Source organism: Dendrobates tinctorius, unplaced genomic scaffold, assembly GCF_039654945.1.
Source record: "Dendrobates tinctorius isolate UK_male_01 unplaced genomic scaffold, ASM3965494v1 ptg000155l, whole genome shotgun sequence".
NCBI lineage: Eukaryota > Metazoa > Chordata > Amphibia > Anura > Dendrobatidae > Dendrobates > Dendrobates tinctorius.
In genome coordinates this window covers 1,120,537-1,136,358 of record NW_027361822.1, presented here as the reverse complement: position 1 = coordinate 1,136,358, position 15,822 = coordinate 1,120,537, and the positions used below count along the sequence as shown (strand labels likewise).

At 46.8% G+C, this 15,822-nt stretch overlaps 1 protein-coding gene across 1 annotated transcript in view; it reads left to right on the top strand.

Moving 5' to 3' along the window:
* Positions 1-15,822, top strand: part of LOC141050958 (gastrula zinc finger protein XlCGF66.1-like) — a 46,875-nt gene that overhangs the window by 21,600 nt on the left and 9,453 nt on the right. The window contains exons 2-5 of the mRNA XM_073547685.1: positions 2,363-2,512; positions 2,642-2,821; positions 2,905-3,028; positions 3,112-3,209. Coding sequence (XP_073403786.1) covers positions 2,435-2,512; positions 2,642-2,821; positions 2,905-3,028; positions 3,112-3,209 — 480 coding nt within the window. The 5' untranslated portion in view covers positions 2,363-2,434. The remainder of the gene's footprint in view (positions 1-2,362; positions 2,513-2,641; positions 2,822-2,904; positions 3,029-3,111; positions 3,210-15,822) is intronic.

Below are 15,822 nucleotides of genomic sequence, written 5' to 3'. Positions count from 1 at the left end.
TGAGGGTAGAGGTGGGATTGGGTTGCAGGTGCAGTTAGAGGAAAGGAGAAGACCCACTCCTCCACCATGTCTGTTGCCGGTGCAAGGCGTGTGGGTGAAATGGAGGCCACCGTAAGACAGCGCAGCAAGGGAGGCGGTGTCGGAGGTTGTCAGCCATGTTTCTGTGAGGCCGAGGAAGACAAGATTGCAAGAGAGAAAGAGGTCATGAATCACATGAAGCTTATTGCAGATGGAGCGAGCATTCCAGAGTGCTCCAGAGAGAGGGAGGAGGGGAGTGGGCGTCAGGGGCACAGACTGTCATGATCCATGCTGGATCAGGACTGATCAAAAGCACAGGTAACCTTTTTTTTTCTTAAGCTGTGCTTAAGTTTGATTTTTGCCCCCGGCAGCCATTAGGATTATTGCACTGTGGTGTCGTTTGTTCTAAGTTTGCCCCCCGTGGTGGTGAGCGTCATTGCACTCTGGTTTCTTTAGTTAAGTGCACGTGATTATAATGCAGGTGTGATTGCTCTGGCTCTGCTATAAAAGAGTCACAGGTGGTGCAATCAGTGTTGGTGATAGTGTTCATTTCAACCATCCTTGGTGGAGGAAGGAGCTGGAGAGCGTTCCTTGCAGCACTGTCTTAGCCCTGGTGTGGAAGGAGTCCTAGTGGATTTCCTTGTAGCTCTGACAGAGATTGGTGGAAGCGATTCAGGAGGAGAGCTGCATTCTGGTGGTGGACTCTGTTGCCAGGAGCAAGTGCAACAGAGTAAAGCTAAGTGGTGTTTCCCTGTTTTTCCTTAGTGTGTATTAGTACAGCGGTGGGGCCAGTGCCTGCGCCACCCAGCTCCCTAGCAAGGGATAGGTGTAAGGTGTGCTAGGGCGACAGGTTCCTGATCGGCGCCCGGTGCGGAACCGGCATAGGGAACGTTAGGAGCGTTAGGGACACTGACTCAGGGGAGTTCAGGAGGTCTCCACGTCCCCTTTCCCTATCGCAGGGCCCACCATTGTAACTGTTTCACCTTTCCCCTTGTCTTGTTGTTTTAGTTACCGGCCTGCGGGCCGTGTCACACAGGACAGTATCACGTGCCGCGTCTTGTTGATTTAGTTACCGGCCTGCGGGTCACGTCACACAGGACGGGTCATCGTGACACAGGCTTTACGTTGGAAAAATTGAGGTAGTTCATATTAGATAGGGAACGGTAGGAGGGGATAGTAGTGGGAGGTATGAGCTGTGGGCGTCCAGAATTGAGAGATATGTCGCCAGCAGTGAGGAGATGCAGAGAGAGAGAGCAGGTGGGAGAAGGAGAATGGCCGGCTTGTTTTATGTTTTATTAGGAGAGATCTATGAGTGGAACAAGCTGCCATGAGAAGTGGTGAGTTCTCCTTCAATGGAAGTCTTCAAACAAAGGCTGGACAGATATCTGTCTGGGATGATTTAACGAATCCTGTTTCGAGCAGGGGGTTGGACCAGATGGCCCAGGAGGTCCCTTCCAACTCTACGATTCTATGATTCTACGATTCTATGATTCTATGATTCTATCTGAGGTTGAAGAGCTGGTCAGAGGAGGTCAGTTGGGTAGGTAAGAGGGAATGAGAGATGATTATTTGGTTAGAGGGTGCTGGAGTTTGGGGATAGCGAAGGAGAGTGAGGATTAATGGAGAAAACACTGTAAGGGCATATGTAAACATGGGGAAGGAGTAAGATGGGTTAATAGAAAAGCTAGGTCCAAGTAATAAGAAGTGCTTACTTGGCAGACATACCCAAAACAGACAGATACATAGTGTGGGGTCTTGACTCCTGCCGTGACTAACTGCCATTGAAATAACTGCAGCTTCTCCATGCTTAGCTGCAGTGATGCTTTGCTGCAGGGGGTACGCATGCCAGACCCCACTCGTGTGCACCCCTTAGGAAGCTACTAAATTTATAGGACTGAGTAGAGGATCAGGTGAGAGGGATTCTGGGAGCTGGTTTGGGATATATCAGATGTCTAACACACCAGGGGAGGATAGATGATCAAAGACGCTGGGCCTGGCTACATCTACAGTACATGCTGTAACACCTTCCACAAGATAACATCTCTAGTGAACCCAGCATGGATATACAGCAGTGAGTATTGCGTACAATGCAACAAATTAGTTTAGCAAAGATTCAGCATTATTATTATTATATACCATTAAAGGAAATGTCACAGGATGATAAACAGCAGATGACAGCAAGCAGATGACAGAAAGCAAGCATATGACTATAATTGTATTGTGTGTTATACCGGGGGCAGGACGGGGCCATGACTGGATGTAGTGATCATGTGAAGCTGGTAAAAGCTCTGGACATTTTTTCCATGGGATCTTTATGATGTTACATCATCTTCTCCCCACTTAGGACCCTACAATATCGGATCCTCTTAGTAGAGATCTTGAATATAAGAGAATTTTCCTGAGTGACCCTACAAGGATGGATAGGGACAGGGACAAGATGGCGGAGAAGATATTACACCTCACACTAGAGATCCTTTTCCGGCTTACTGGACAGGTGAGAGATTCTGATGACGTCACATTCCATCATTCTTATCTATGGGAATAACAGATGGACAGAGCTGGAGAGGTGAGGACTCTGGAAATGTCTGTAGTGAGATTTATTAATGTGTCTCTCCATATCCAGGATTACACAGTAGTGAAGAAGACCTCTAGGGAGCGCTGTCAGGCCCCTGTGTCTGAGGGATGGAAAAGAACCCTGAACCCAGTCACAGGTACTCCACTTTCTCCCCTGATACATGAGGATATCAATGACCAGAAGATCCTAGAACTCACCTACAAGATGATTGAGCTGCTGACTGGAGAGGTGACACTGTTGGGAATGCTGGGACATTATACAGTAACGCTATGGAGGGATCGGGGGGATGACGGTATCATTGTATGTGTCAGGTTCCTATAAGGTGTCAAGATGTCACCATCTATTTCTCCATGGAGGAGTGGGAGTATATAGAAGGACACAAAGATCTGTACAAGGACGTCATGATGGAGGTTCCCCAGCCCCTCACATCACCAGGTAAGAGACAGGAATAAATACACATGGCCTATAATTATCTGTATGTAAAGTATTGATTCAGTCCCTGTATGTGTTTCCTCCAGTTCTATCCAGTGAGAGGAAAACACCAGAGAGATGTCCCCGTCCTCTTCTTCCACAGGACTGTAAGCAAGAAGATCCCGATGTTCCTCAGGATCATCAGGTAGATGGAGAGAAGGTGTAATGAGATCTCCCCTATGATGTGTAGAAGGCTGTGAAGGTCTTTTGTTCAGTCTTGTTTAACTAATACCAGTATTATACACTAAATAGCCAATTAATTCGCTCAGTTTTGTTTTATGCACAAGTGTTTAGAGATGAATGAATCTGTTTGAGGTTATTTCAATTTGTTCAATAAAAGATTTGAAAAATGTGTGTCACCAAAAATCATTTAAAATTGTCGATCTGGTAGAGGTACCTAATAATACAACAAAAATCAGGCCCTAAATCGACCCATTTGAGGATAATTGTCACCTAAATACAATTAGACAACAAAACAAGTAATTGGATACAGCGACTTGGGTTCCTTATATATACACGCAATAACCCAAAATGCACATACATAGAAATTGAAAGCCCATAATGCTGGCTATACATATGTATACAAGAATGAGGTCATAAAAATGACAAGAAAAATTGGAACAATCTCACCAAAGAGTTGAAAGAAGGACGGGAGCCTTCAGGGATCATATAATAACGAAGTTCCCTGGAACAGGAGGTTGGGAAGACAATACCCTGTCAATCCCTATGGGGTTAGCAATCATCTATTCCGCAAAACTCCCGCCCTAACAAGGGCAGTCCACATCTAACCCTACATTACACATGCCCTGCGCTTTCCCTAAACGGGTGTGTTTTGGGACACCCATTTAGGGAAAGTGCAGGGCATGTGCAATATAGGGTTAGATGTGGACTGCCCTTGTTAGGGCAGGAGTTTTGGGGAATAGATGATTGCTAACCCCATAGGGATTGACAGGGTATTGTCTTCCCAACCTCCTGTTCCAGGGAACTTCGTTATTATATGATCCCTGAAGGCTCCCGTCCTTCTTTCAACTCTTTGGCGAGATTGTTCCAATTTTTCTTGTCATTTTTATGACCTCATTCTTCTATACATATGTATAGCCAGCATTATGGGCTTTCAATTTCTACTATGTATGTGCATTTTGGGTTATGGCGTGTATATATAAGGAACCCAAGTCTCCGTATCCAATTACTTGTTTTGTTGTCTAATTGTATTTAGGTGGCAATTATCCTCAAATGGGTCGATTTAGGGCCTGATTTTTGTTGTATTATTAGGTACCTCTACCAGATCGACAATTTTAAATGATTTTTGGTGACACACATTTTTCAAATCTTTTATTGAACAAAGTAAAAGTTATGTTTTAAATTTCACCGATTGCTGTAAATTCCATTTTTCTTTGGTGAATCTTGTATATGTCAATTTTGACAAATTGTTTTTTTGCTTTAGGCTGTGTGCCCACGATGCGATTTTTAAGCGTTTTTGCCGCGATTTTCGGCGCGAAAACCCTGCAAAAACATTTAAAAATCTTGTACATGACGCACCCCATGCATTCCTATGGCATTCCGCACATGCTGTGCTAATGCTGCGCTTTTTTCCGCGGCGGAATCGCATCTCTGAAAAAATCGCAGCATGATCATCCTTTTGTGTGGAATCGCAAAGAATTGCCGCGATTCCGCACCCATAGGAATGCATGAGAATCGCTTACTTCCCGCATGTGGCTATGCCCACCATGCGGGAAGTTAAGCGTCTCATGTGCGGTTGGTACCCACGGTGTGGAGGAGAGGAGACTGTCCTCCAGGCCCTGGGTACCATACCCCTGTAAAAAAAAGAATAAAAAATAAAAAATTGGGGTATATTTACCTTCCGACATCCCGCGCTGCATTCCCGGGCCTCAGCGTTCCCAGTAATGCCTTGCGGCAAGGTCCTGTGATGACGTAGTCTCGCGTGACTATAGCGGTCTCGCGAGATCGCTATAGCAACGCGAGACCAACGTCATCACAGGTCTCGCAAGGCATTACTGGGAACGCTGAGGCCCGGGATGGCAGCGCGGGACGTCGGAAGGTAAATATACCCCGATTTTTTATTTTTTAATCATTTTTAACATTTTATCTTTTACTATTGATGCCGCATAGGCAGCCTCAATAGTAAAATAGTAAAAAGCTGGTCACTCTTGTCAAACACTATGTTTGACGAGTGTGACCAACCTGTCAATCACTTTCCAAGCGATGCTTCCACTCGCTTGGAAAGTGCTTGAGAAAATCGCGGCAAAATCACGAACAGAATCGCGGTAAAATCGAGGTGAAATCGAGCGGAAAAAAACAGCGCAATTTCTGGGAAGGAGTCCGGTTTTCATTGTGCGTTTTAAAACGCTACGTGGGCACATAGCCTTATAGTGGTTATTTGAATTTACCTTAGATTGTACAAAAAATGTGGAATCTTCTGAATCTGAATTATTTTGGTTATTTTTTTAATGTAAGTTCAGTAGAATGTCATCAGGCTTTTATGTAGAGGGCAAGCAAAGTACTAAAAAAAAAAATGCCTTATTGTTCACCTATGCCGCCACCACAGGCCCTCGTCCATTTCTCTGCACAGCTTCCTCTCCCTTCTATATTTCCACACTTCACACATCCTCTCCCTTCTATATTTCCACACTTCACACAATATCTTCATGTTTATTCAGCTGTGGAGTTGTCAAATTCAAATCATTTGATATGAGTTGAATTGTTACTTATTAAGCTCCAGACCTCAAGTTATAATAAACTTAGGGTGAAAAACTAATAAGATAACTTCGCTACTATCCTGTCTGAGGTTCTGAATGCCAACAAAGATCCTACACACTGCTAGATGAGTGTCTCTAAAAAAGTGGCCATTTTATCTACATATATAATTGCCAGTTGTCACCAGTGGCGTAACTACAAAGTTATGGGCCCCGGTGCAAACTTTCAAATGTGCCCCCATGCCAAAATACACTCACTTCTCCGCTCCACACACCTCATACACATGCGGCTCCGCTCCGTACACCTCGTACACGTGAGGCTATGCTCCGTCCACCTCGAGCACACGCGGCTCCGCTCCGTACACCTCGTACACACGCGGCTCCGCTCCGTACACCTGGTACACACGCGACTCTGCTCCGTACACCTCGTACACACGCGGCTCCGCTCCGCACACACACGTCTCTGCTCCGCACACCTCGTACACACGCAGCTCCGCTCCGTACACCACGTACATACGCGGCACTGCTCCGTACACCTCGTACACACGCGGCTCCACACACCTCGTACACACACGGCTCCACTCTGTACACCTCGTACACACACAGCTCCGCTCTGCACACCCCATACACAAACGGCTCTGCTCCGTACACCTCGTACACACACAGCTCTGCTACATCCACACTGTAAACCCCACCTGACCGCACACCGAAACTTTACCTCATCCAGCATCATGACAACCAGCACAGCAGAGTCCTGCAGACACGGGAGGCCCATGATCATGTGACCTCTGACTCCTCCCCTCCTGTGACCTCATCACAGGTCCTGTGGGCACAGAAAAGGACTTCATTGTAGGCTGCGGTGGGTCTATCTGCGAGGGCGAGGATGGGGTGAATGGGGGGCGTGGCGGCTCAGTGCGGGACGCGGGGGGGTAAAAAACGGGACTATCCCGCGAGAATCGGCACAGTTGGAAGATATCATGGTCTGACCTGCCGGGCCCCTGACTCCCACTGGGCCCAGTCGCAGTGGCGACCACTGCGGCCCTGGTAGTTACGCCCCTGGCTGTCACTGAATCCCATAAGGCAACGCGGCAGTGTCACTTGCGCAGGCGCAGTTTGTGGGCGCAAGGCCACAAACTGCGCTTGCTCAAGTGACATACGGTATGTACTCGAGTATAAGCCAGTGGGGGAGGGGGAGTGGCAGGGGAGAGCAGCTATGACAGCATACTCACACACTCCTGGCGCGATGGCTGCAATGTCCCTGCATCTGTCTCTCTTTTCCCGGCTTCCAGCAGCACTTCCTGTATTCAGCGGTCACGTGGTACCGTTCATTAAAGTAATGAATATGGATGCTTCTCCATGCCCATAGGCGTGGAGCGCATATGAATCATAGAATCATAGAATCGTAGAGTTGGAAGGGACCTCCTGGGCCATCTGGTCCAACCCCCTGCTCAAAACAGGATTCGCTAAATCATCCCAGTCAGATGTCTGTCCAGCCTCTGTTTGAAGACTTCCATTGAAGGAGAACTCGCCACTTCTTGTGGCAGCCTGTTCAACTCATTGATCACTCTAACTGTCAAAAAGTTTTTTCTAATATCTAATCTGTGTCTCCTCCCATTCAGTTTCATCCCATTGCTTCTAGTCTTTCCTTGTGCAAATGAGAATAAAGATGATCCTTCTACAATGTGACAGCCCTTTAGATATTTGTTGACAGCTATTAAGTCTCCTCTCAGTCTTCTCTTTTGCAATCTAAACATTCCCAAATCCTGCAACCTTTCCTCATAAGACAGGGTTTGCAGACCGGTCACCATTCTGGTCGCTCTTTTCTGATCTTGCTCCAGTTTGTTGATGTCTTTTTTAAAATGTGGTGCCCAAAACTGGACACAATATTCCAGATGAGGTCTGACCAAAGAGGAGTAGAGGGAAATAATGACTTCACGTGATCTAGACTGTATGCTTCTGTTAATACATCCTAGAATTGCATTTGCCTTTTTTTGCTGCTGCATCACACTGTTGACTCATATTCAGTCTGTGATCTATTAGTATGCCCAAGTCTTTTTCACATGTGCTGTTGTTTAGCCCTATTCCTCCCATTCTGTATATGCTTTTTTCATTTTTATTGCCCAGATGTAGTACTTTGCATTTTTCCCTGCTAAAAACCATTCTGTTAGTTGCTGCCCACTGCTCCAGTTTATTTATATCTTTTTGGATCCTCTCTCTTCTCTAGTATTGGCTATCCCTCCTAGCTTTGTGTCATCAGCAAATTTAATCAGTTTACCCTCAATTCCTTCGTCTAAATCGTTGATACAGATGTTGAACAATACAGGGCCCAGGACAGAGCCCTGTGGTACCCCACTTGAGACATTCTTCCAACTGGATGTGCAGCCATTTACGACCACTCTTTGGGTCCGATCACTAAGCCAGTTATGAATCCACCTTACAGATGCCTTGTCCATTCCATACTTAGTCATTTTTTCAATAAGGATTGTATGAGATACTTTGTCAAATGCTTTGCTGAAGTCAAGATATACTATATCTACAGCATTTCCTTGACCCACCCAATCAGTGATTCCGTCATAGAAGGAAATTAAGTTAGTCTGACATGACTTATTAGTTACAAACCCATGCTGACTCTGTTTAATCACTTCATTCTTATCCAGGTACAGACATACTTGTTGTTTAATAATTTGTTCAAAGATCTTTCCTGGTATAGAAGTCAGACTCACCGGCCTATAGTTGCCTTGGTCCACCTTCTTCCCCTTTTTGAAGATAGGAATAACATTTGTTCTTCTCCAGTCTTCTGGGACTTCTCCTGCTCTCCAAGAATTTTCAAAGATTATGAAGAGGGGTTCAAAAATTTCTTCTGCTATCTCCTTCAGTACTCTGGGGTGTCATTTATCTGGACCTGGAGACTTGAATTCATTTAAGTTAGCTAAGTGTTTCCTCACTATCTTTCTGTTTATAGATATCCTGGATTCTTCTATTCCCTTAATAGGACAGTGAAGAACAGTTGACTCGCCCCGGAGGCCGTGGGGGCCTGTTGACTTCACAATGGCAGTGACCCGGTCCGTGGCCTCAGGCGGTCATGTACAATTGGGTAGAATTGGATGGGGATAAAGTTTATGTAGATGATTCGTGACGCCATCTGTGGTTTCTGGTCAGTTTGACCAGCGCTGCGGGGTTGCTTCTCTGCGACAGATGTTGTGGTGCAGCAATGATGTTGAAGCTCTCCACAGGTAGAGCTGTGGTCCCAGGGCAGATGAAGGGAGTTGTAGATGATGAGGGGAATGTAGAATGGAGTGCTGGATGAGTGGCGCAGGAATAAGTGGAAGACACAAGGGCTTTACTCACATTCTGTCTGCAGTACAGGTGCCTGCTTCGGTGCTGAGTCCTCCAGGGAAGGGATCCAGATAGCTTCCAGGTAAGATGAAATGCACCTTTCCAGCCTTCCCAGTCAGTGTGTTCCTTTCCTGGCCGTCTCCAAACTATACGCTGCCTAAACTCCTTCTTCCACTCCAGAGCTTCACAATTAGCGTTCCGGGCCAGCAGCTGTGAATCCTGTTCGGGCAACGACACACCGTTCCCGTGACTCTATATAGCCGCCTTTCCAGTCGGACTAACTGTGGAAGGGGCGATGGTCCATAAAGCAACCAAAGCTATCGGCTTGCTAGTGGCACCCAGAGGAATGCGAACTAGGCTAGGGGCCGTTCCCTTTGCGACCAGACTGGTTCCTTCCTCCACCTGACAGCCGTCAGCGTGGAACGAGACCCACGGGATAGCTTTCCAACCGTGTCCCTGGAAGAACCACTCTTCCTACGGAGAATCTGCTGTTTCTTTAGTCCAGTCCGTCTGGCACTCCCCATGCAGTTGGGAGCTGTGCAGATTACATCCTTCTCCTTTCCTCTCTCTCAGGGGAACTCACAATCTAACCTCAGCCTGGACTCTCCCGCCTTGCTATGCTCCGCCCACCTCCCAGCACACTAGCACACTTCGTGTTCCAAGCAGGGAGCCATGAAAGGTGCTCTGCTACACTACTGTGTGTGTGTGGGTGTGGGTGTTGGTCAGCTGGTCGGGTGCATCCACCCTACCTGTTAGTGGGATACCACACCTCTGGTTGAGGTGCAGTACCTCTGTGGCATCTGAACCCGCAGGGGCACCACATTCCCCCCTGTTAAACTCAGCACTTCCACGGGCTGAAATAATGCACAGATATTACATGAACATACAAAAATTGTTTTGTTTTTTTTTCAAAACAGTACTGCCAGCAGTTAACATCATACATTCCTAATAAACTTCTCCTAAGAGAGAGGCATTTTTTTTTTACTTTCAACGTTGCATAAGATAACTTTATTCATGCTATCTATACTACTAAGTGCTCTCTAGTGACAACCGCAGACCCTGGTTCGTCACCTGGATTCAAATTTTTATTTAAAACTTCACATCAAATGCTACCACTAGCTAGATTCTGCAAGACATTTACTCCTAAGTAGTGTTGAGTATTCCGATACCGCAAGTATCGGGTATCGGCCGATACTTGCTGTATCGGAATTCCGATACCGACATCCGATATTTTTTCAATATCGGGCATGGGCATCGGAATCGGAAGTTCAAAGTTGATTGACAGCCGAAATGACGTCATCATGATGCGCGGTGTGTGCGCATCATGATGCGCCGTCATTTCGGGCCTCCCGGGGGTCTCTGCCGGCCTGCCGGGGGGCTGTGTGGACTGCCCGGGGTCTGTACCGGCCTGCCGGGGGGCTGTGCCGGCCTGCCGGGGGGCTGTGCACCCTGTGGGGGTCTGTACCGGCCTGCCGGGGGGCTGTGCCAGCCTGCCGGGGGCTGTGCTGATGTCCGGGGGTCTGTGCAGGCATCGTCCGATGGGACTACAAGTCCCATCGGGCGATGCCTGCTACCATGACAGTGATTGACACATTAGCCAATGATGGGACAGTAGTAGTCCCATCATCTGGCTAATGTGTTAAATGTTTAAGAAAAATATATATATATATACTACATACATACTACATACATACTACATGCATGCTACATACATACTACATGCTACATACATACCACATATATACTACATGCATGCTACATACATACTACATGCTACATACATACTACATATATACTACATGCATGCTACATACATACTACATGCTACATACATACTACATACATACTACATACATACTACATGCATGCTACATACATACTACATGCATGCTACATACATACTACATACATACTACATGCATGCTACATACATACTACATGCTACATACATACCACATATATACTACATGCATGCTACATACATGCTACATGCTACATACATACTACATGCATACTACATACATACTACATGCATGCTACATACATACTACATGCTACATACATACCACATATATACTACATACATACTACATACATGCTACATACATACTACATGCATGCTACATACAATACATACATAGACATACAGTACATATAACATAGAGTAACATACTTACCAATACTTGTCACATTGTTCCCCGAAGCCATTGTCGTCTACGGAATAAATATTAACATAACAGACCACAAAAATACTCACCCATGATCCGAAGCAGTCCACGAGTGTGTCCCACGACGATCTTGGGTAGAGAACTGCAGCATCAGCTGATGCTGCCGCTCTCTACGGGCTGCAGGAATCCAATGACGGAAGGTAGGTATCCTTCCGCACTGTATTCCTCCGCCACTTAAAAAAAAAAAATCCCTAGTCTCACTTTATGGTAAAAGCTGTGTGGGAAAGTGAGACTAGGGATTTTTTTTTTTTAAGTGGCGGAGGAATACAGTGCGGAAGGATACCTACCTTCCGTCATTGGATTCCTGCAGCCCGTAGAGAGCGGCAGCATCAGCTGATGCTGCAGTTCTCTACCCAAGATCGTCGTGGGACACACTCGTGGACTGCTTCGGATCATGGGTGAGTATTTTTGTGGTTTGTTATGTTAATATTTATTCCGTAGACGACAATGGCTTCGGGGAACAATGTGACAAGTATTGGTAAGTATGTTACTCTATGTTATATGTACTGTATGTCTATGTATGTATTGTATGTAGCATGCATGTAGTATGTATGTAGCATGTATGTAGTATGTATGTAGTATATATGTGGTATGTATGTAGCATGTAGTATGTATGTAGCATGCATGTAGCATGTAGTATGTATGTAGCATGCATGTAGTATATATGTAGTATGTATGTAGCATGCATGTAGTATGTATGTAGTATATATGTGGTATGTATGTAGCATGTAGTATGTATGTAGCATGCATGTAGTATGTATGTAGTATATATGTGGTATGTATGTAGCATGTAGTATGTATGTAGCATGCATGTAGTATGTATGTAGTATATATGTGGTATGTATGTAGCATGCATGTAGTATGTATGTAGCATGTATGTAGTATGTATGTAGTATGTATGTAGTATGTATGTAGCATGTAGTATGTATGTTGCATGCATGTAGTATGTATGTAGTATGTATGTAGCATGTAGTATGTATGTAGCATGCATGTAGCATGTAGTATGTATGTAGCATGCATGTAGTATATATGTAGTATGTATGTAGCATGTAGTATGTATGTAGCATGCATGTAGTATGTATGTAGTATATATGTGGTATGTATGTAGCATGTAGTATGTATGTAGCATGCATGTAGTATGTATGTAGTATATATGTGGTATGTATGTAGCATGCATGTAGTATGTATGTAGCATGTATGTAGTATGTATGTAGTATATATGTGGTATGTATGTAGTATGTAGTATGTATGTAGCATGTAGTATGTATGTAGCATGCATGTAGTATGTATGTAGCATGCATGCAGTATGTATGTAGCATGCATGTAGTATATATGTAGTATGTATGTAGTATGTATGTAGCATGTAGTATGTATGATGCATATATGTAGCATGTAGTATGTAGCATGTAGTATGTATGATGCATATATGTAGTATGTATGTAGTATGTATGTAGCATGTATGTAGCATGCATGTAGTATGTATGTAGTATGTATGTAGCATGTATGTAGCATGCATGTAGTATATATGTAGTATATATGTACTATGTATGTAGCATGTAGTATGTATGTAGCATGTATGTATGTATGTAGTATTTTTTTTTTTTTTTTTTTTTTTTTTACATTTAACACATTAGCCGGATGATGGGACTACTACTGTCCCATCATTGGCTAATGTGTCAATCACTGTCATGGTAGCAGGCATCGCCCGATGGGACTTGTAGTCCCATCGGACGATGCCTGCACAGACCCCCGGACATCAGCACAGCCCCCCGGCAGGCCGGCACAGCCCCCCGGCAGGCCGGTACAGACCCCCACAGGGTGCACAGACCCCGGGCAGTCCGCACAGCCCACCGGCAGGCCAGCACAGACCCCCGGCAGGCCGGCAGAGACCCCCGGAAGGCCCGTACAGACCCCCGAGAGGCTGTACAAGGGCAGGAAAGGGTTTTTCCAATTCCGATACCGGAAGTCTCATAGACTTGAATGGGACTTCCGGTATCGGCATCGGTGATACCGATACTTTTTTTAAAGATTGGCCGATCCATTCCGATCCGATATTTTGAAGTATCGGACGGTATCGCTCAACTCTACTCCTAACCAGATAGCTAAACATTGCTGCCAACATTTTTATTAAGCATAATATAAAGTGCTTCATTTTTAAAACAGTAAGGATTCTTGAGTAGCGGACACAGTCAGTCCCAGCCGGGATGTTTTGCAGTGTCTCTTTGCTTGTGGAGGACTCGCCCTAAACCTCCAAAGGTGGTCCTGGGTGGGCTACAGGACTTATTGGTCTTCACTTCCAGACCCAAGGTTCGGCCACAACCGCAAGTTTTTCTTCTGGTCTGAGGTAGTTCTTTGTTGAGGTTTAAGTAAAACCAAGAGGGAGCACCTTAAGAGGTGCAAAACTATTTACAGGACAAGTTTTTGGATCACTCCAAGTTCATGATCACAGAGTTCTGAATTTTCAATAAAACTGCTGCCAAACGGGACAAAAACTAAGAACCAATAAACAATGAGGGCGTAACGGTGCCCAAACCCTTCTAGGTAACAGGTCAGTTATTTAGTAGACTTTCTTTTACTGATGGTCCCCTCCTGGGGATGAGGAAGCAGGTTTCTCCTTTTGCTTCCAGGGCAGGACTTCTGGGCATCCACTTCTGGGTGGCACCACCCATCTACGGTAGTCCTCCTTTTGTAGTTGAGCTCCTCCTGGTGGAGCTTGGGGTACAGCTGCCTGGGGTTCTTGTCTGGCAACTTGGGGCACTGCTGCCTGCTGGAATGTTGCAGCTGCCAGGGTTTTTGGCCTGACAGCTGGTGGCACTTCTGCCTGGGGAACAGCAGAAGTAGTGACATGGACCAGGGGATGGCTTACAGCTGTAGATTTAGCCACCGAGGATTTGGCAGGGACGTACACAGTCATAGGGACTACACCTGCCAGAGGGACATAGGCCTTTTTAGCTTCATAGGCTGATATAAATTCTCCTGGGATGGTGTGTACATTCAGAGAAAACCATCCCCGTAGTCCTTCATGGCGGGTGAAGGTGACATAGTCCCCCCTGTGCAAATCACGTGCTGGGTGTCCCTTCCTGGGATGGGATTCTACGTCCCTCCTGCTGACAAAGAGGTCACACATGCCCTGGGGATCCTGAATGAAGCCGAATTCCCTCTCCAAATTAAAGTAGAGGATCCGACCCCAGCCTGCTGAGTCTTTGGGCCCATACCACCCTGCGCGGGTTTGCTGTTTCTTATCGAGGTCAGGGCCTAGCACTGCCAGCCTTCTCTGCTCCCGCTCCCTCTGTTCAGTTGCCAGCTTCCTGACCTGCTGCTGGCAGTAATCCTCCTCTTCAGGATTGCATAGGGGGCCCACCGCAAGCGGTTCCTGCTCTCCCCCCCTGTGAACGGTGTCACGGTCCCAGGCCAGGTCAAGCAAGGTTTGGTTTGGTGCCAAGGGAAAATCTGAATCCCCCTAGGACGCAGGGGCGGCGGCCATACCTTGCTCCTTCCGTTGTTCGGGGTCCGGTACAGGTGCAGGGCGGCAGTCGGTGACAGCAGCGGTCTTTGGGGCTGCCTGATTAGCAGTCGCAGCAGGTGGCAGCAGGGGTGAAGCCGGTGCAGGGATTACATCTGGCCGAGCTGTTGGTGGGACCTGCGCAACCGCATCAGGTCCGGGCAGGAGCGCGGCCTCTTCTTCCATGTCGGCTCCCGGGGCCGCGGATAACAGGCGGCGTCCGGCGACGGTGTCTGGGTCACGGCGGCCACAGACGCTGGCGGCGATGTTGGTGAGCCGCTTCCTGAAGCGTATGTTTCTGCTTCCTGGTCGCCAGTGATTACAGGTACCACAGTGGTAGTGGAGTCTGCCAGCAATGAAGCCGCTGCAGCGGTGGCAGGGACCGATGGCGTGGGTACTGCCGGTATGTATTGGTCTTCCACAGGCCTCTCCCGGATGAGCTACTTCTTCAGCTATAACTGAGCCTGCCGGTCCCGCAGATCTCGATTCAGACGGCGGATCTCCTCCTCCAATTGAGCCACATCAGGCTCCATAGGGCTGGGCAAAGGACGACTCACTTTCCCACGCTCCTCTGGTCTCCTGCTCTCCATCATGACTTCTCGGCGTTCTCCATCCATGGTCGTTTTTCCCGCCGCTGAGCTTTTCTCCTCCCCAAGGGGAGGCGGCGCCTCCTTCCTTTTCCACCATACCAAGCTAACACCCGGATCCCTCTAGGCGTCGGCCATGTTGCGGTAGCATAGTAGTATAGGCAAGGGGGTTCCTGGATTTTCGCGCTCTTTTCCTGGGGCCACCCATGGTGTCACGCCCCTCTTCACCGCTCCGGCGGCCATTTTGAGAGTCCATTTTACAGTCTATCATTTTGGTTCTTTTGCACATATTTAGCAATTTTGGATGTAATAAATCTTCAGCACACAGGACCCGGTGATACTAGGCTTCGGCATCCTGTTCGTGACGCCAAAAATGACTCGCCCCGGAGGC